The sequence below is a fragment of the Entelurus aequoreus genome, linkage group LG01 (genome assembly GCF_033978785.1).
Source record: "Entelurus aequoreus isolate RoL-2023_Sb linkage group LG01, RoL_Eaeq_v1.1, whole genome shotgun sequence".
Classification (NCBI taxonomy): Eukaryota; Metazoa; Chordata; class Actinopteri; order Syngnathiformes; family Syngnathidae; genus Entelurus; species Entelurus aequoreus.
The window spans coordinates 75,130,868-75,152,990 of record NC_084731.1 but is presented as its reverse complement, the minus strand read 5'-3'; the positions used below and the strand labels follow the sequence as shown (position 1 = coordinate 75,152,990).

At 37.6% G+C, this 22,123-nt stretch overlaps 2 protein-coding genes across 2 annotated transcripts in view; one reads left to right on the top strand and one right to left on the bottom strand.

Moving 5' to 3' along the window:
• Window positions 1-4,255, top strand: part of cdk16 (cyclin dependent kinase 16) — a 29,582-nt gene extending 25,327 nt beyond the window's left edge. Inside the window, exon 17 of the mRNA XM_062058112.1 lies at window positions 3,253-4,255. Within this exon, the coding sequence (XP_061914096.1) occupies window positions 3,253-3,290 (38 nt within the window). The 3' untranslated portion in view covers window positions 3,291-4,255. The remainder of the gene's footprint in view (window positions 1-3,252) is intronic.
• A 1,687-nt stretch (window positions 4,256-5,942) lies between these two features.
• LOC133657139 (suppressor of tumorigenicity 14 protein homolog) overlaps window positions 5,943-22,123 on the bottom strand; it is a 46,188-nt gene continuing 30,007 nt past the window's right edge. Inside the window, exons 14-19 of the mRNA XM_062058100.1 lie at window positions 16,336-16,452; window positions 11,583-11,711; window positions 11,336-11,519; window positions 11,003-11,274; window positions 10,799-10,935; window positions 5,943-7,058 (exon numbers count right to left, since the gene is read on the bottom strand). Of these exons, the coding sequence (XP_061914084.1) occupies window positions 6,897-7,058; window positions 10,799-10,935; window positions 11,003-11,274; window positions 11,336-11,519; window positions 11,583-11,711; window positions 16,336-16,452 (1,001 nt within the window). The 3' untranslated portion in view covers window positions 5,943-6,896. The remainder of the gene's footprint in view (window positions 7,059-10,798; window positions 10,936-11,002; window positions 11,275-11,335; window positions 11,520-11,582; window positions 11,712-16,335; window positions 16,453-22,123) is intronic.

The window sequence follows — 22,123 nt, the reverse complement described above, 5'->3', positions numbered from 1 at the left end:
TACTTTTTTGTCGACATGTGTTGTGATATTGTAAATGTAAATAAGGCGTAGTTGTTCTTTAAGAGTTGGGGCACGAAGGACAGAAAATCCTTTAATCATCTTGATTTCTTGCGTGTGTGTGTGTGTGTGTATTATGTCGTAAACACACACAAGGCTGGCAGCCATTATCGATCACACAGGAGCTATGGCGAAGACGTGCTTGAAGAGGAAATGACGTCACAAATTAAATCACAAAAACACTGAAGGAAATTACTGCTAAGGAAATCCGAATCCTAGGGTAACAATTCGATTAAGAATCAGTTGTCGATTCAAACTGATTTTCGCAATGTATTATTTGGTGTAATAATTATAATGAAACTTTATCGAAACAGGTTTCAGGTGAGAGAAACTATTTCTGGTTGCATAGAGACGACCTAAAAATTTGTCATCAAATGCTGCCAAAAGGTGTTGAAAACTAACAACGCTATCCAAGCTGTCGTGTTCAGTTAGCCTTTCATTAGTAACCACGCGAAAGTAGTCGTGCAAAGTTATTCGGGTTATTCAAGTCATGCACCACATGCTACTTGGATAGCTTGCACTTGCACCCACTATAGAATGTAAGAGTCCCAAGTCCTTGTTCACAGTGGTAGCACTTGTGTGCCAAGTTCCTGTCAGCCATATTGGTTCTGAATATGAAGTTGCACATTTCAAATGCAGTATTAAAGGCCTACTGAAATTTTTTATTTTTATTTAAACGGGGATAGCAGATCCATTCTATGTGTCATACTTGATCATTTCGCGATATTGCCATATTTTTGCTGAAAGGATTTAGTAGAGAACGACGACGATAAAGATCGCAACTTTTGGTATCTGATAAAAAAAAGCCTTGCCCCTACCGGAAGTAGCGTGACATAGTCAGTTGATAGCCTCCTCATATTTTCCTATTGTTTTCAATGCAGCTGGAGCGAATCGGACCGAGAAAGCGACGATTACCCCATTAATTTGAGCGAGGATGAAAGATTCGTGGATGAGGAACGTTAGAGTTAAGGACTAGAATGCAGTGCAAGACATATCTTTTTTCGCTCTGACCGTAACTTAGGTACAAGCTGGCTCATTGGATTCCACACTCTCTCCTTTTTCTATTGTGGATCACGGATTTGTATTTTAAACCACCTCGGATACTATATCCTCTTGAAAATGAGAGTCGAGAACGCGAAATGGACATTCACAGTGACTTTTATCTCCACGACAATACATCGACAAAACACTTTAGCTACGGAGCTAACGTGATAGCATCGTGCTTAACTGCATATAGAAACAAAATAAATAAATCCCTGACTGGAAGGATAGACAGAAGATCAACAATACTATTAAACCATGGACATGTGAATACGCGGTTAATGCTTTCCAGCCCTGGCGAAGCTTAAAAATGCTGTTGCTAACGACGCCATTGAAGCTAACTTAGTATAACGGGACCTCACAGAGCTATGATAAAAACATTAGCGCTCCACCTACGCCAGTCAGCCCTCATCTGCTCATCAACACCCGTGCTCACCTGCGTTCCAGCGATCGACGGAAGGACGAAGGACTTCACCACGATCATCCGTGCGGTCGGTGGCTAGCGTCGGCTAGCGCGTCTGCTATCCGAGTCAAAGTCTTCCTGGTTGTGTTGCTGTAGTCCGCCGCAGTCTTCATTGTTCATTAAACAAATTGCAAAAGATTCACCAACACAGATGTCCAGAATACTGTGGAATTATGAGATGAAAACAGAGCTATTTCGTATTGTATTCAATGGGGTACCGATACTTCTGTTTCACTGGTTACGTCACGCGCATACGTCATCATCCAAAGACGTTTTCAACCGGAAGTTTAGCGGGAAATTTAAAATTGCACTTTATAAGTTAACCCGGCCGTATTGGCATGTGTTGCAATGTTAAGATTTCATCATTGATATATAAACTATCAGACTGCGTGGTTGGTAGTAGTGGGTTTCAGTTGGCCTTTAAAGGCACTACCTAATCCACTTTTTATGTTTGATATATTTGTAAATGGGTTGTACTTGTATAGCGCTTATCTACCTTTTTAAGGAACTCAAAGCGCTTTGACACTATTTCCACATTCACCCATTCACACACACATTCACACACTGATGGCGGGAGCTGCCATGCAAGGCGCTAACCAGGACCCATCAGGAGCAAGGGTGAAGTGTCTTGCTCACGGACACAACGGACGTAACTAGGATGGTAGAAGGTGGGGATTGAACTAGTAACCCTCAGATTGCTGGCACGGCCACTCTCCCAACTTCGCCACGCCGTCCCGTAATTAAAACTCTTCTTACTGTTTTATTTTTGATACTAAGAATAGAGCTTTATTTTAACTTTCTCAGGGAATATTAATTTTGAACTAAATTTATATATATGTGTTTTCATCTCAAACATGTTATGACGGCAAAATGAACATTGATTACTGAACTGTATTGCATTCTTAAAATGTAAAACTGTTGCCATAATTAAGTGTATGTATATATATGTTTGTATATTTGTATGTTTATATCTATGTATATATATATATACATATATATATATATATACACACATATATATATATACATGTGTATGTATATATAATTCTTATAAAAAAATATTTTTTTTTTAACCCAATTTTTGGAAATTCTGAATATATTCAGAATCGGAACGAGTAAGAATGGTGATTCGGATGTAAATCAATTTTTTTTGTGCACCCTTAGTGCAAGCTCTTGGCTACTTTTGTTTCCGCTTAATTAAAACCTCTTAAGGCCAAAGTTGTTTACATGTTTTTTTTTTTAATTTCTCTTTGCTATTTGGGCTTATTGGACCCTAATTAGAATAAAAACTAAAAATCATCTTTTGATATGATGTACTTAGTCCATAAGTACACAAACGTTTACTTCATGTGTAGTGGCATGCTAATTTTTATTTTTACACTTTTTTTTCTAAATTCCATTGTGTTATACTCTTCTGACACCACCAGATAGCAGTATAAGTGTCCATATGTCGGCATAAGACCCCAATTCAGTAGTGAACACAATTTTGGAAATAAGAGCTAAAAGGTGCTGTCCAAGCATGTGGCTACTAAGTCCTTTAGAGGTTTTAAGGGATGTCAACTCAAACGGGTTCCACTCTACAAGTAAAAAGTTTTCCAGTCATTTTAGAACAAGTTGAAGTTTTTCTTTTCTTTAAAAAAAAAAAAAGACACATTGTTAAGGAAATTAAACAACTTTTTTTTTTCCATCAGTCAACAGTCTGAGCAGGAGGCGGAGTCTTCTCTTCTGACATCATCGCCGTCAAGTGTCCAAGTGGCAGATGTTTGCATGCAGACGCAATAGTCAACTTATGACCAATAAGAGGACAGGACATTGTTTCCGTGGCAACAGGTCTTCCATTTTTATGAACATCACATCTGCTCCGAGGTCAGTGTAGTGTTCTTGTCAACAATGACATCACGTCAAAGGGAACGATCGCGCCCAAATGTGAAGAATTCTCCTGGAAGCCATGTTTGTGCACGTGACTGTAGAGCAACGTTTATGTTTATGACTGTAAATAATCACATGATACACGTGCGCAGTTTATTAGGGACGCCTTTGTGTCGTCACGGCAACTAACAGGCGTTGGCCACTAGCCTTCCCAAAGGTGTCCCTAATAAACCGGCTGAAAGAAATCTGGTGAGCGATTGCACAAGTCATCTGTGTCTCTGAAACGGTCCAATCAGCTTGCAGAATGTCCCGACACTCCCGCACCAGATGGTGGTGTTCATTGTTTGTACTTTTACGTGATTATTTATATGACTTTGAAGCTTCAGGAAGTCACTCACGTCCAATCGGTGCTGAAGTCATTTCAAGCTACGAAGGAAAGTAGTCGATTTTATTGTTAGTGACGTGACGTGGGCGGAGCCAACTTTTCATCATGTGACTGTTGAATGTAGTGACATTGGCTGAGTTTACATTTTTTATTTGCTGTGGAGAAAAGCGGAGAAAACAGAATTCGTGCCTGGCGACCGTTTTGCTTTTCCTTCATCCTCACAAGAAGGGAAAGGTTTTATTTTGAAATATGTGGAACGTGACGCCGCGTGTTGTTCCTCAATTCTGTTTTCTCTGCTGCTTCTGTAAATGACACCAAAGTTCTCTGCAATATAGCGCAATGCATGATGAGATTCTTCGTTATTCTTCCTGCGTCTTCTCGTGTAGTACTCGCAATATATTTACACCACCAAATATTAAAAAGTTTGTATTTATTCTCAACGCTGCTTCAGATTGTCATGTTTTGTAAGGTGACCTCGACACATGTACAAAGTATTTAAAAAGACATGCAATAAAACTTGCTGCACATTCAGCGAAGGGGCGTGACAGTCTGACATAGGGCTGTGAATCTTTAACACCGAACGATTCAATTCAGAGTCGATTTTCGGTTCAACACGATTCTTTATTCAAACCGATTCTCTGTGTGTTACAACCTCAATATACAAACTTAATTGGTTCTTAAGCATTGTTCGTAAAAAGAAAAGTGCCTATAATGACGGAGAGTTCCCTAGAAAAAACAATATAAATATTAATTTTGGGTTCCAGCCTCGACAAAAGTTCATGTTTTAGTGAAGGGTTGTACACTTTGAACAGACTACAAAGTGATATACAGTAGAGGCCAAAAGTTAGGACACACCTTCTCATTCAATGTGTTGTCTTTATTTTCATGACTATTTACATTGTATATTGTCACATCAAAACTATGAATGAACACATGTGGAGTTATGTACTTAACAAAAAAAGGTGAAATAACTGAAAACCTGTTTTATATTCTAGTTTCCTCAAAATAGCCACCCTTTGCTCTGATTACTGTTTTGCACACTCTTGGCATTCTCTCCATGAGCTTGAAGAGGTAGTCACCTGAAACGGTTTTCACTTCACAGGTGTCACAGTTTTGATGCCTTCAGTGACAATCTACAATGTAAATAGTCATGAAAGTAAAGAAATCGCATCGAATGAGATGTGTCCAAACTTTTGGCCTGTACTGTATATATACATGTACACTGTATACACACATTCAGTACAGGCCAAAAGTTTGGACACATCTTCTCATTCAATGCAATTTCTTTATTTTCATGACTATTTACATTGTAGATTGTCACATCAAAACTATGAATGAACACACGTGGAGTTATGTACTTTACAAAAAAAGGTGAAATAACTTAAAACATGTTCTATATTCTAGTTTCTTCAAAAAAGCCACCCTTTGCTCTGATCACTGCTTTGCACACTCTTGGCATTCTCTCCATGAGCTTCAAGCACACCTGTGAAGTGAAAACCCTTTCAGGTGACTACCTCTTGAAGCTCATGGAGAGAATGCCAAGAATGTGCAAAGCATTTATCAGAGCAAAGGGTGGCTATTTTGAAGAAACTAGAATATAAAACATGTTTTCAGTTATTTCACCTTTTTTGCTAACTACATACATGTAAATAGTCATGAAAATAAAGAAAACGCATTGAATGAGAAGGTGTGTCCAAACTTTTGGCCTGTACTGTACATTACTGTATATGAAATAAACATAAGGCAGTGATGGATCAACTTTATAAGTCATAAACAAGTCAAAACAAGTACAACAAGCTGCTGTATGCACACTATGGTGCCCTCTCAAACTCAACCACAGATACCCTTACCTTCAACAACCATACACATTAAAAGAAGCAAAACGCACACATTAACAATGGCAGGGAACTGATGAGTGAGAAGGAATCAGGAGGGGGAGTGGGGAGTCGTACGCGTCTGTCTGTGCTCCGGTCGAGAAGAGATACTGTGTTCTCTGCTGTGATATCATTCTGTTCTGGCATCTTTTCCCAGAAAAGACCAACCTCACACATGTGGTCACTCACTGTGCTGTGGTCATGCTTGTGAGTGCCATGAACGTACTCCTCGCAAATACTCTTTTTTAAAAAAAAAACCCTTCTTCTTTCCACCCCGGTCTATTGACTTTTTTAAGACTCTTGTTGAGTTAGCTTGTCAAAAGGCACACATGCTGGAGTGTTGAGACATGACTTCTCCCGCACAGCAAGGCTCCGCCTCCCCAACAAAGTTTCGCCGCGCCGTTACACCTGCGTTTGTCCACAGAGACAAGGTCGGCTTGAAAAGTATGTTAAAGTTGCTCATGTTCAGAGGCGTTCGTGGCTGAGAGTCATAGCTAACGTTATGTTGACGTTTCTTTATATTAGACAGCTGACAACCGGCAAATATAAACACATTTACACTAAATGTTCCAGAAAAATAGCTAAATCCTTGGCTCACAATGATTTAATACATTTACTACATGAACAAAAAAAGATTGTGGGATCTGAGCCGAGGATGTCATTGTGGCTTGTGCAGCCCTTTGAGACACTCGTGATTTAGGGCTATATAAATAAACTTTGATTGATTGATGGGAAAGCTCGCAAATGGAAAAGTTTGCATCTAGAGGGGTTTGTAAATGGCGGTTCCACTGCATTTGGTAGAACATCCATCCATCCATTTCCTACCGCTTGTCCCTTTTGGGGCCATGGGGGGTGCTGTAGCCTATCTAAGCTGCATTTGGGCGGAAGGCGGGGTAACAGTTATAATGAAACTTTTTCAAAACAGGTTACTCCCGGTTGCATGGAGACGGCCTAAAACAAAATTGGTTCTTATAAAAAAGTATATATGTTTTTTTACAAAAACTTTAAAAATTACCAAAAAAAAGGTAAACATTGTATTTTCAAAAAACAAATCGATTTTAGAAAATGATAAATTAATTTAAAATCAGGATACCACACTTGAGTGTCGTGTCCTTGGCAGTGTTGCCAAGGTAACGCACATCCGCGGTTTCTGGAGCGGCGCCGTCTCCGAAGGCAGGCGTGTGTCCTCGGACCCTTAGCTTCCCGTTTACACACCGCTGTGCTCCTTGATCCAGCCGCGATATTTGGTGATCCGCGTGTAGACGCCGGGTTTGTTCCTGCGAGCGCAGCCGTCCCCCCAGCTCACCACGCCGGCCAGGAAGACCCGCCCACTCTGGCTGACAACAGACAGTGGCCCTCCAGAGTCGCCCTGGAACAGTTAAAGGACAATGACAATACTTCTTCACTTTTCCTATACGATGGTGCACAGGTGTCAAACTCAAGCCCGCAAAGTCCTGGAATAGCGATGTAACGATTAGCGCTACAACGATAAACTGTGGTAACATTCCCACCGGTTAGTACACAGGTGTCAAACTCAAGGCCCGGGGGCCAGTTCTGGCCCGCCATATCATTCTATGTGTAACCGGTGGTCTTTTCCTCTGCGTTGTGTGGATTTTATGGAACACGACCGACACCATGGGTTGCTCAGCTGCACTTTACTCTCCCGTTATTGTAGACAAAAGGGCGCGTTACGAACAACAGTGAAATAAAAACATACCTGATAATACACAGAATACAATTGTTGTCAATAACTTTCGGCCATCGTCGAGATCCTACACAAATATAATAATGAACAAGAAAGTGAACTTAAGTTCTATACAAAACGATACACGTTATCGTAGACAAAAGGGAAGTTGAAAGGCGTGTCCAACGCATATAAAAAGACAGGTGTCACAGTAATTATCGCGGTAGGAGAGACAACGAGACAATGGTTCCACATTGACAAAACATCGAACAACATTCAGGTATTTACATGTAACTTACTTAATAATAAAACATTATAAAATACATTATTTACAAGACATAATTGACCCTGTTACATATGTGGCCCGCGAGAGCCTGGAAAAAATGGGTTTCAATAAAGTACATGTTTTATATATTTATTTTTTTACTAAATGCATTCATTTTTTAAAATGACAGAAAAAAAAATGCATATTTTAAACTTTAATATTATCTGATCATGCCAATTATATTATTATATACTGTATTACAAAACTATTTTTTTGAGATAAAAACAAATAGTTAAATATCTGCTTGTCACCTTTATTTATGATTTTAAAGCAAGTTATACATTAAAAAAAATTTAATAATCAAATGCATATGCATTTCGATTAATCATGATTAATAACAGGTATAGGGCTGCAACTAACAACTAATTTGATAATCGATTAATCTGTCGATTATTACTTCGATTAATAATCAGATAAAAGAGACAAACTACATTTCTATCCTTTCCTGTATTTTATTGAAAAAAACAGCATACTGGCACCATACTTATTTAGATTATTGTTTATCAGCTGTTTGTAAACGTTGCAGTTTATAAATAAAGGTTTATTAAAAAAAAAATAATAATAATAATAAAAAAAAAAGTAGCCTCTGCGCATGCGCATAGCATAGATCCAACGAACCGATGACTAAGTTAATCGCCAACTATTTTTATAATTGATTTTAATCGATTAGTTGTTGCAGCCCTAAACAGGTATTACCCGCATGTATAATGTAAATTCATTTTTAAAAAAGCATGAAAATGAGTCACTACCGTTCCAAATTTAATTTATCGTAAAAGTGTCATTGTTTACTGCACTTGAAATAGTCACCGCTCATTTCCCGTAGAAGCAGCGAGCATGCTAATGGCTAGCTAGCTTAAATGCCAACATGAATACAAGACTCATTGTCTTTCCTCCCTTGCAAACAAAAACCGTTTTAACTTTTATTATTCAAAAAACATTTACAATATTTACAAGTTAAAGCAGAATATAAACATATTTGAACATTCAAATAAGCCGAAACAATATTTAATATTTTTTTTGCCAATAAAGTACATTAAGTTTAAGTACTTTTTGAGCTCATTTATTAATACTGTGATATTAACAACCGGGATATAAAATGTTCATATTGTTACATCCGCAGCTGTCAATAAAGCACTTTATCTTTCTTCCTAAATATATTTGTTCTTTTCATTTTGACCCAAAAAAAGTACTGGATGCAATATCAAATCATGTAAACATTATTGTTATCTGATCATGGGACAAAATATTCCAAATAATTTTTTTGTTGTTATCAAAAATCTCTAAATATCGGCTTGTCAACTTGATTCATGACAAACTGGTTTTCATTGAGAGTTGACAGTTAAGGGCCGCTTGTAACGGCGGATAATGTATGAATTTGCCTATGCATTTGATTATTATATATTTTTTTAATGTTAAATCTGTAGATTTTACAGTAAAAATCTTGCAATTCAGTCACCAGATTTTTACTGGCAAATATACACTGTTTTTGTTTAGTATGGTAAATGGAAAAGCAGTACCACTGTTTTTTTACGGAAAAAAATGTCAGACTAGTCACCAGAATTTTACGGTAAAATTACTGGATATAGAAAAACAGTACCACTGTTTTTATTTTATTGTACTGACAGAATTTTAGCATAAAAACTTTGCTAGAGTTTTTTCAATTTACAGTAATATGCTGTAAAAACCACCGTAAATTTGACTGTAAAATCTATTGTCTTTTTTACAGCGTACAATTTAATGGACAACTTGCTTCAAAATCATAAATCAAGCAGATTCTCAAGTATTTATTTTTTATTTTGTCTAGTTTAACAAGTATGCAATTTCCAGCAGACAAATATTGGAATGGTAATGGAAATAATACATTTAGTAGGAAAAGATAAGGTACTTGATTGACGCATAAATGAAGTGGCGGTTCATAAAAAATAATGTGGAGAGTCATATAAAATGATGTGGCGGGCTCTATAAAAATATGTGGTGGGCCGTAAATAATAATGTGGCGGCTCCTATAAAAGGATGTGGTGAGCTCTATAAAATGTGGCGGGCTCTTTAAAAATATGTGGTGGGCTGTAGTAAATGATGTGGCTGGCTCTATAAAAATATGTGGTGGGCCGTGTAAAGTGACGTGGTGGGTCATATAAAAGGATGTGCTGAGCTCTATAAAATGGGGCGGGCCGAATAAAATATTGTGGCGGGGCGTATAAAATATGTGGCGGGCTCTGTAAAAATATGTGGTGGGTTGTATAAAATGATGTGACGGGTCCTATAAAAGGATGTGGTGAGCTCTATAAAATGTGGCGGGCCATATAAAATTATGTGGCGAGCGCTATAAAATGATGTGCTGGGCCATATAAAAAGGTTTGTTGCGGGCTCTATAAAAATATGTGGTGGGCTGTAAAAAATTATGTGGCGGGTCATAAAAAAGGATGCGGCTGGCCAAATAAAATGATGGGGCGGGACATATAAAAGGAAGTGGCTGGCCATGTAAAATGATGGTGCGGGCTCTATAAAATTTATGTGGTGGGCCCTATAAGATGATATAGCGGGCAATATAAATTATGTGGCAAGTCATACAAGGTAATGTGGGTGGTCATATAAAACAGTGGTCCCCAACCGTTTTGTAGCTGGGGACCGGTCAACGCTTGAAAATTTGTCCCACGGACCGGGGGGGGGGGGGGGGGGATTTTTTTTTTTTTTTGTCATAAAGAAATACAATCATGTGTGCTTACGGACTGTATCCCTACAGACTGTATTGATATATAATGTATATATTGTGTTTTTTATGTTGATTTAATAAAAATAGAATAAAAAATAAAACTTTTAAACCAACCAATCGGTCCACGGTGGTTGGGGACCACTGATATAAAAGGATGTGGCGAGCTCTATAAAATAATGTGGTTCCGGGCCTTGAGTTTGACACCTGTGATTTCTGATTTGAAAGCCAATGATGTGAGTACAAATGCACAGGTGTAATAACATCATGAAGCCATGATGTATATTCAGTGTTACAAGCGGCCCTAAATGTGATGTGGCCCTCAATGAAAACAATTGGAGACATCATCAGGTCCCTTCTCGTGTAGAGCGCTGACTCGGCGGTCATTACCTGGCAAGCGTCCACGCCGCCTTTGAGAACGCCGGCGCACAACATTCCATCCATGACCTGGTTCTTCATCAGACTGTTGCACACGGAGCTGTTGATGATGCGCACTTCAGCCTTCAGCAGGACGTTCGCCGCCAGGCCTGTCAGGTGACAGGAGGACGCCGTCACACGCCGCTTCCAACACCGGCAGTGTCACGGTGTACCCACCTCCCTCCCTGGTGGCGCCCCAGCCTGTGATCCAGGCCTGGCGGCCCACGGGGAAGCGGTGCGTTGGCGAGGGCAGGCAGATGGGCCAGATGTGCTGGTTGAGCGGCACGTCCGAGTCCAGCTCCATCAGCGCCACGTCGTTGTGGAAGGTGAGCGGGTCGTAGTCGCCGTGGGACACGATCCGCCTCACCTTCCTCCTCGCCGTCCACTCCTTGGCGCTACTCTGCGTGTGCTGCCCCAGGAGGGCCTCCCATTGGTCGGCCTGAGAGTACCTGCCACACAGGAAGTCACGCTCAGCCACTTCCTTCCCTCGAGTATTGTCTGTATTCGTACCTGATTGGACCATTGTCCTGCACGCAGTGGGCGGCGGTCAGCAGCCAGCGGCGGCTCAACACGGAAGCGCCACACGTGTGACCTTTGCCCCCGGCTCGGAGGCTGACCTGCCAGGGCCATTCCCCGTCCCGCGCCGCCTGGCCGCCAACAATACGAGAGCTGCGGTACGGCCGCGAGCCGCACTCTGAAACAAACGACACGTCGCCGTGACGACCGTGCGTGTGCATGTCAGCGGTGCCGGACTTACCACACGCCTCCTCGTCCGACGCGTCCTCGCAGTCGTCCTTGTCGTCGCACTCGGGGTTGACTTTGTTGACGCAGCGTCCATCTTTGCAGCGGAAGCTGTAGTCGGAACATGTCGTCTTGGCGGCGGCGGCTGCATCACAGTTGTGGTTATTACGCAATACAGCTGCTACGTGTCGTTATAGGGGAAGTGCACTTTTTAATATAACGTGTGTGTGTGGTAACCATTTTTATTTCTCTAGTACAGCATATATTATTAAGTTTAATTCAGGATTTATTTGCTGAAAGATGGCCATTAAAGACTTTTACACTACTGCACTTTATGTTGGTCATTGTGGTGGTGCTTGTTGACTGCTTGGGCCTACTATGCTACTGCACTTTAATGTTGGTCATTGTGGTGGTGCTTGTTGACTGCTTGGGCCTACTATGCTACTGCACTTTAATGTTGGTCATTGTGGTGGTGCTTGTTGACTGCTTGGGCCTACTATGCTACTGCACTTTAATGTTGGTCATTGTGGTGGTGCTTGTTGACTGCTTGGGCCTACTACGCTTTAATGTTGGTCATTGTGATGGTGCTTGATGAATGCTTGGGCCTACTACGCTTTAATGTTGGTCATTGTGATGGTGCTTGATGAATGCTTGGGCCTACTACGCTTTAATGTTGGTCATTGTGATGGTGCTTGTTGACTGCTTGGGCCTACTACGCTTTAATGTTGGTCATTGTGATGGTGCTTGATGAATGCTTGGGCCTACTACGCTTTAATGTTGGTCATTGTGATGGTGCTTGATGAATGCTTGGGCCTACTACGCTTTAATGTTGGTCATTGTGATGGTGCTTGTTGACTGCTTGGGCCTACTACGCTTTAATGTTGGTCATTGTGATGGTGCTTGATGAATGCTTGGGCCTACTACGCTTTAATGTTGGTCATTGTGATGGTGCTTGATGAATGCTTGGGCCTACTATGCTACTGCACTTTAATGTTGGTCATTGTGGTGGTGCTTGATGAATGCTTGGGCCTACTACGCTTTAATGTTGGTCATTGTGATGGTGCTTGATGAATGCTTGGGCCTACTACGCTACTGTATTTTAATGTTGGTCATTGTGATGGTGCTTGATGAATGCTTGGGCCTACTACACTACTGTATTTTAATGTTGGTCATTGTGATGGTGCTTGATGAATGCTTGGGCCTACTACGCTACTGTATTTTAATGTTGGTCATTGTGATTGTGCTTGATGAATGCTTGGGCCTACTACGCTTTAATGTTGGTCATTGTGATTGTGCTTGATGAATGCTTGGGCCTACTACGCTACTGTATTTTAATGTTGGTCATTGTGATTGTGCTTGATGAATGCTTGGGCCTACTACGCTTTAATGTTGGTCATTGTGATTGTGCTTGATGAATGCTTGGGCCTACTACGCTTTAATGTTGGTCATTGTGGTGGTGCTTGTTGACTGCTTGGGCCTACTATGCTACTGCACTTTAATGTTGGTCATTGTGGTGGTGCTTGATGAATGCTTGGGCCTACTACGCTTTAATGTTGGTCATTGTGATGGTGCTTGATGAATGCTTGGGCCTACTACGCTACTGTATTTTAATGTTGGTCATTGTGATGGTGCTTGATGAATGCTTGGGCCTACTACGCTACTGTATTTTAATGTTGGTCATTGTGATGGTGCTTGATGAATGCTTGGGCCTACTAAGCTTTAATGTTGGTCATTGTGGTGGTGCTTGATGAATGCTTGGGCCTACTACGCTACTGTATTTTAATGTTGGTCATTGTGATGGTGCTTGATGAATGCTTGGGCCTACTACGCTTTAATGTTGGTCATTGTGGTGGTGCTTGTTGACTGCTTGGGCCTACTATGCTACTGCACTTTAATGTTGGTCATTGTGGTGGTGCTTGATGACTGCTTGGGCCTACTATGCTACTGCACTTTAATGTTGGTCATTGTGGTGGTGCTTGATGAATGCTTGGGCCTACTACGCTTTAATGTTGGTCATTGTGATGGTGCTTGATGAATGCTTGGGCCTACTACGCTACTGTATTTTAATGTTGGTCATTGTGATGGTGCTTGATGAATGCTTGGGCCTACTACACTACTGTATTTTAATGTTGGTCATTGTGATGGTGCTTGATGAATGCTTGGGCCTACTACGCTACTGTATTTTAATGTTGGTCATTGTGATGGTGCTTGATGAATGCTTGGGCCTACTACGCTTTAATGTTGGTCATTGTGGTGGTGCTTGATGAATGCTTGGGCCTACTACGCTACTGTATTTTAATGTTGGTCATTGTGATGGTGCTTGATGAATGCTTGGGCCTACTACGCTTTAATGTTGGTCATTGTGGTGGTGCTTGTTGACTGCTTGGGCCTACTATGTTACTGCACTTTAATGTTGGTCATTGTGGTGGTGCTTGATGAATGCTTGGGCCTACTACGCTTTAATGTTGGTCATTGTGATGGTGCTTGATGAATGCTTGGGCCTACTACGCTACTGTATTTTAATGTTGGTCATTGTGATGGTGCTTGATGAATGCTTGGGCCTACTACACTACTGTATTTTAATGTTGGTCATTGTGATGGTGCTTGATGAATGCTTGGGCCTACTACGCTTTAATGTTGGTCATTGTGGTGGTGCTTGATGAATGCTTGGGCCTACTACGCTACTGTATTTTAATGTTGGTCATTGTGATGGTGCTTGATGAATGCTTGGGCCTACTACGCTACTGTATTTTAATGTTGGTCATTGTGATGGTGCTTGATGAATGCTTGGGCCTACTACGCTACTGTATTTTAATGTTGGTCATTGTGATGGTGCTTGATGAATGCTTGGGCCTACTACGCTACTGTATTTTAATGTTGGTCATTGTGATGGTGCTTGATGAATGCTTGGGCCTACTACACTACTGTATTTTAATGTTGGTCATTGTGATGGTGCTTGATGAATGCTTGGGCCTACTACGCTTTAATGTTGGTCATTGTGGTGGTGCTTGATGAATGCTTGGGCCTACTACGCTACTGTATTTTAATGTTGGTCATTGTGATGGTGCTTGATGAATGCTTGGGCCTACTACGCTTTAATGTTGGTCATTGTGGTGGTGCTTGTTGACTGCTTGGGCCTACTATGCTACTGCACTTTAATGTTGGTCATTGTGGTGGTGCTTGATGACTGCTTGGGCCTACTACGCTTTAATGTTGGTCATTGTGATGGTGCTTGATGAATGCTTGGGCCTACTACGCTTTAATGTTGGTCATTGTGGTGGTGCTTGATGAATGCTTGGGCCTACTACGCTACTGTATTTTAATGTTGGTCATTGTGATGGTGCTTGATGAATGCTTGGGCCTACTACGCTTTAATGTTGGTCATTGTGGTGGTGCTTGTTGACTGCTTGGGCCTACTATGCTACTGCACTTTAATGTTGGTCATTGTGGTGGTGCTTGATGACTGCTTGGGCCTACTATGCTACTGCACTTTAATGTTGGTCATTGTGGTGGTGCTTGATGAATGCTTGGGCCTACTACGCTTTAATGTTGGTCATTGTGATGGTGCTTGATGAATGCTTGGGCCTACTACGCTACTGTATTTTAATGTTGGTCATTGTGATGGTGCTTGATGAATGCTTGGGCCTACTACACTACTGTATTTTAATGTTGGTCATTGTGATGGTGCTTGATGAATGCTTGGGCCTACTACGCTTTAATGTTGGTCATTGTGGTGGTGCTTGATGAATGCTTGGGCCTACTACGCTACTGTATTTTAATGTTGGTCATTGTGATGGTGCTTGATGAATGCTTGGGCCTACTACGCTACTGTATTTTAATGTTGGTCATTGTGATGGTGCTTGATGAATGCTTGGGCCTACTACGCTACTGTATTTTAATGTTGGTCATTGTGATGGTGCTTGATGAATGCTTGGGCCTACTACGCTACTGTATTTTAATGTTGGTCATTGTGATGGTGCTTGATGAATGCTTGGGCCTACTACACTACTGTATTTTAATGTTGGTCATTGTGATGGTGCTTGATGAATGCTTGGGCCTACTACACTACTGTATTTTAATGTTGGTCATTGTGATTGTGCTTGATGAATGCTTGGGCCTACTACGCTACTGTATTTTAATGTTGGTCATTGTGATGGTGCTTGATGAATGCTTGGGCCTACTACACTACTGTATTTTAATGTTGGTCATTGTGATGGTGCTTGATGAATGCTTGGGCCTACTACACTACTGTATTTTAATGTTGGTCATTGTGATGGTGCTTGATGAATGCTTGGGCCTACTACGCTACTGTATTTTAATGTTGGTCATTGTGATGGTGCTTGATGAATGCTTGGGCCTACTACACTACTGTATTTTAATGTTGGTCATTGTGATTGTGCTTGATGAATGCTTGGGCCTACTACGCTTTAATGTTGGTCATTGTGGTGGTGCTTGATGAAAGCTTGGGCCTACTACGCTACTGTATTTTAATGTTGGTCATTGTGGTGGTGCTTGATGAAAGCTTGGGCCTACTCATTGTGGTGGTTCTTGATGAATACTTGGGCCTACTACGCTACTGCACTTTGATGTTGGTTGCTCTATAGTCCAGAAAATGAAATATTGTTGACGGGTTTTGGATGTTTTTTTGCGAGCGTTCATTTACCAGTTAGACTACACAAAGAAAGACAATACATACTTGTTCTTGTGAGTGATAGTTAAAAAAGTGCACTTCCCCTTCAAGATCGGCCATTTTGGAAAAAAATAATTACATTTGACACATTTGGACTCATCAGAACCATCTGTGCAGTCTTCTTTTCCGTCGCACACCACCGCCAAGGGGACGCAGCGACCGTTGCCGCAGCGAAATTCGCCGGAAGTGCAGGTGCCTGTCAATGACAAATCAGAGTTCTTAAAGGAGAACAGCACTGTTTTTTGGAAATGTTGTCTATCATTCACAATGCCTATGTAAGACAAGAACACACAGTTTCCCGCGGAAATTTTGATGAGCCTGCTATCTGTGCCCTGGACCTCTGGCCGGGGGTCTCCGGAAGCCGCCGTACTTATTAGATGGTGCCGAGTGTCTGAATACGTGAGTTTTAGGTGTAACTGTACAAAATGAGCTACACAGCTAGCCTAAAACGTTAGCATGCTTACATTAAAATGCTAACATTTAGCATGTGTGCAAACGTTAGCATGGTAAGAGTTAACATGTTTCATATACCAAGTTATATGACTCAAAAGTGTATGGCTGCAAAAATAGAGAAAAAATGTGTAACATTTGGGGAAAAAAAGTTAGCTTGCCAGCATGCTATCTTTGCATGCTAACAGTTAACAAATGTCACGTACCATGTTATATGACTCTGGTGTAAGGGTTGCAAAACTAGCTCAAAAAGTTAGCATGCTAATGTTAGCCATATTAGCAAGCTTACGTTAGCATGCTAGCAGTTAGCCTGTGTCACATACCAAGTTATATGACTCTAAGGTGTATGGCTGGGGAATTCGAGTAAAAAGTGTAAAATTAGCTAAAAAAGTTAGCACTATGTTTAGCATGCTAACAGAGTGACAAGTGTCACATACCAGGTTGAATGACTGTAGGGTAAACGGTTGCAAAATTAGCTCAAAAAAGCTTGCACTTTAATGGTAGCATGCTAACGTTAACAGTTAGCTTGTTTCACATACCAAGTTATATGACTACAAGGTGTATCGCTGCGGAATTAGAGAAAAAAGTGTAAAATTTGAAAATAAGGTTAGCACTTTATTGTTAGTGTGCTAGCATGCTAACGTTAGCACACTAACAGTTAACAGCTGTCACATACCAAATGATATGACTGTAAACGGTTGCAAAATTAGCACAATGGAGTTAACAAAAGTTGTTCTTTTACGCCTATAAAGCGCTCTGAAAAACATCCAAACACCTCCATTAACATTGTATATTCGGTACACGCTGTAAGTATATATGTAATATAGTAACATTCATAATAACATGTAATATATACATGATGTAACTATATATGTAATGTAGTAACATTCATAACATTAAATATATACATGATGTAAGTATATATGTAATGTAGTAACACTCATATCATGTAATATATACATGAGGTAAGTATATATTTAATGTAGTAAAATTCATAATAACATGTAATATATACATGATGTAAGTATATATGTAATGTAGTAACATTCATAATGACATTACATATATACATGATGTAAGTATATATGTAATGTAGTAACATTCATAATAACATGTAATATATACATGATGTAAGTATATATGTAATGTAGTAACATTCATAATAACATGTAATATATACATGATGTAAGTAAATATGTAATGTAGTAACATTCATAATAACATGTAATATATACATGATGTAAGTATATGTAATGTAATAACATTCATAATAACATGTAATATATACATGATGTAAGTATATATGTAATGTAACATTCATAATATGTAATATATACATGATGTAAGTATATATGTAATGTAGTAACATTCATAATAACATGTAATATACATGATGTAAGTATATGTAATGTAGTAACATTCATAATAACATGTAATATATACATGATGAAAGTATATATGTAATGTAGTAACATTCATAATATGTAATATATACATGATGTAAGTATACTGTATATGTAATGTAGTAACATTCATAATAACATGTAATATATACATGATGTAAGTATATATGTAATGTAGTAACATTCATAACATGTAATATATACAGGATGTAAGTATATATGTAATGTAGTAACATTCATAATAACATGTAATATATACAGGATGTAAGTATATATGTAATGTAGTAACATTCATAATAACATGTAATATATACATGATGTAAGTATATATGTAATGTAGTAACATTCATAATAACATGTAATATATACATGATGTAAGTATATATGTAATGTAGTAACATTCATAATATGTAATATATACATGATGTAAGTATACTGTATATGTAATGTAGTAACATTCATAATAACATGTAATATATACATGATGTAAGTATATATGTAATGTAGTAACATTCATAATATGTAATATATACATGATGTAAGTATATATGTAATGTAGTAACATTCATAATAACATGTAATATATACAGGATGTAAGTATATATGTAATGTAGTAACATTCATAATAACATTAAATATATACATGATGTAAGTATAAATGTAATGTAGTAAAACTCATAATATCATGTAATATATACATGATGTAAGTATATATGTAATGTAGTAACATTCATAATAACATGTAATATATACATGATGTAAGTATATATGTAATGTAGTAACATTCATATTGACATATAATATATACATGATGTAAGTATATATGTGATGTAGTGACATTCATAATAACATGTAATATATACATGATGTAAGTATATATGTAATGTAGTAACATTCAGAATAACATGTAATGTATACATGATGTAAGTATATGTAATGTAGTAACATTCATAATAACATGTAATATATACATGATGTAAGTATATATGTAATGCAGTAACATTCATAATAACATGTAATATATACATGATGTAAGTATATATGTAATGTAGTAACATTCATAATATGTAATATATACATGATGTAAGTATATATGTAATGTAGTAACATTCATAATAACATGTAATATATACATGATGTAAGTACATATGTAATGTAGTAACATTCATAATAACATTAAATATATACATGATGTAAGTATAAATGTAATGTAGTAAAACTCATATCATGTAATATATACATGATGTAAGTATATATGTAATGTAGTAACATTCATAATAACATGTAATATATACATGATGTAAGTATATATGTAATGTATGTAGTAACATTCATAATGACATAATATATACATGATGTAAGTATATATGTAATGTAGTAACATTCATAATAACATGTAATATATACATGATGTAAGTATATATGTAATGTAGTAACATTCATAATATGTAATATATACATGATGTAAGTATATATGTAATGTAGTAACATTCATAATAACATATAATATATACATGATGTAAGTATATATGTGATGTAAGTATATATGTAATGTAGTAACATTCATAATAACATATAATATATACATGATGTAAGTATATATGTGATGTAGTAACATTCATAACATGTAATATATACATGATGTAAGTATATATGTAATGTAGTAACATTCATAATAACATGTAATATATACAGGATGTAAGTATATATGTAATGTAGTAACATTCATAATAACATGTAATATATACATGATGTAAGTATATATGTAATGTAGTAACATTCATAATAACATGTAATATATACATGATGTACGTATATATGTAATGTAGTAACATTTATAATAACATGTAATATATACACGATGTAAGTATATATGTAATGTAGTAACATTCATAATAACATGTAATATATACATGATGTAAGTATATATGTGATGTAGTAACATTCATAATAACATGTAATATATACATGATGTAAGTATATATGTAATGTAGTAACATTCATAATAACATGTAATATATACACGATGTAAGTATACATGTAATGTAGTAACATTCATGATAACATGTAATATATGCATGATGTAAGTATATATGTAATGTAGTAATATTCATAATAACATGTAATACATACATGATGTAAGTATATATGTAATGTAGTAATATTCATAATAACATGTAATATATACATGATGTAAGTATATATGTAATGTAGTAATATTCATAATAACATGTAATATATACATGATGTAAGTATATATGTAATGTAGTAATATTCATAATAACATGTAATATATACATGATGTAAGTATATATGTAATGTAGTAATATTCATAATAACATGTAATACATACATGATGTAAGTATATATGTAATGTAGTAATATTCATAATAACATGTAATATATACATGATGTAAGTATATATGTAATGTAGTAATATTCATAATAACATGTAATATATACATGATGTAAGTATATATGTAATGTAGTAATATTCATAATAACATGTAATATATACATGATGTAAGTATATATGTAATGTAGTAATATTCATAATAACATGTAATACATACATGATGTAAGTATATATGTCAAGTAGTAACATTCATCAAAACGTGTAACATTTACATATTTTGCTCATTTAAAGCATACGTGTTAGTTTGACAGACGTATCACAACGTTCTCTGTTCCCTTCAACAACAACAACAACGAGACTACTAATCATGGCAGACTTCATGAGAGACAACAAAGACTACTTTGGGACAAATTATACAATTTTTGAGCCTGAATATAAGGAGGATGATCCACAAGTTTTAGAAGCTGTGTGCTAAACAGATGCAGCTTTAGTCAAACACTAAGCATCATGTAGCAGTATTGCAAGAAATACAAACTAGGAACATAATAAAATAATCACGTGCTGTACAATGTCTGCTCGCACGGAGATGCTGACTGATGGGATGTTTAGATGAAGAATTAATCATAACCCTCACGGAGTTAAAAAAGAAATAAAAATAGTTGCTGCAAACGAGCGTCTTTTCGTGTCTTTCTCGCCATCTCCAGGTCTAAGTTGGATGTCAAAGTTGACCAACTTCTCGGTTAATGTCCACAACCTTCTACTATCCAGGTGAGAGACAGGATTTATAATCTAGCAGAGGTGGGACCAAGTCATTGCTTTGCAAGTCACAAGTAAGTCTCAAGTCTTTGCCCTCAAGTCTCGAGTCAAGTCCCGAGTCAAGACAGGCAAGTCCCGAGTCAAGTCCAAAGTCAAGACTGGAAAGTCTCAAGTCGAGTCCCAAGTCCTGCATTTTGAGTTTCGAGTCCTTTCAAGTCCTTTTAACCACAGACTAATATTTTTACACAGATTGTGTATGCTTTTAAAACGCTGTATTTATTTATTAAAACAAGTGCATTTGAAATAGCAGGAAAAAAATAGTGCTGACATTGCAATTCATAATAGCACTATTAACAGTAATTTTAATAGTTTAAACAATTTTAAACATTTAACTCATTCCTTTACAGAATAAACACATTTGCAAAAACAAACATTAACATACTATTGGTTGTATTTTATGAAAATAATATTACCACAGAGTTGAGAAGGAGCAAAGATCTTCAATATTTGTATGTGAAAATCACAAATAAATCTTCTGGGGGAGGATGACCCCCCTACAGGGGTTTGGTTTACAAACTTTCAGCCCCACCTACAACAAAATTCACCAGCCGCCACTGATTATGATGCATTCTCATTTTAGGCAAAATATAAGACAATACTTTCTTAACAGTATAATTGTAACCAGGAATAAGTCTTCAAGTAACAATATTAAAATACTAACATTGTTGGGTAAAACATCATTTGGTTTTATTCTAAATGTAGTGAAACAAATTGGTGGTTTTAGCTGATATAAAGACTTTCAGGTGTTTATATATGTTTAAGTATTTGGCAGACGCTTTTATCCAAAGCGACATACATAAAAAATACATACATAACAATCACTGTAAACATGATCATTTAAG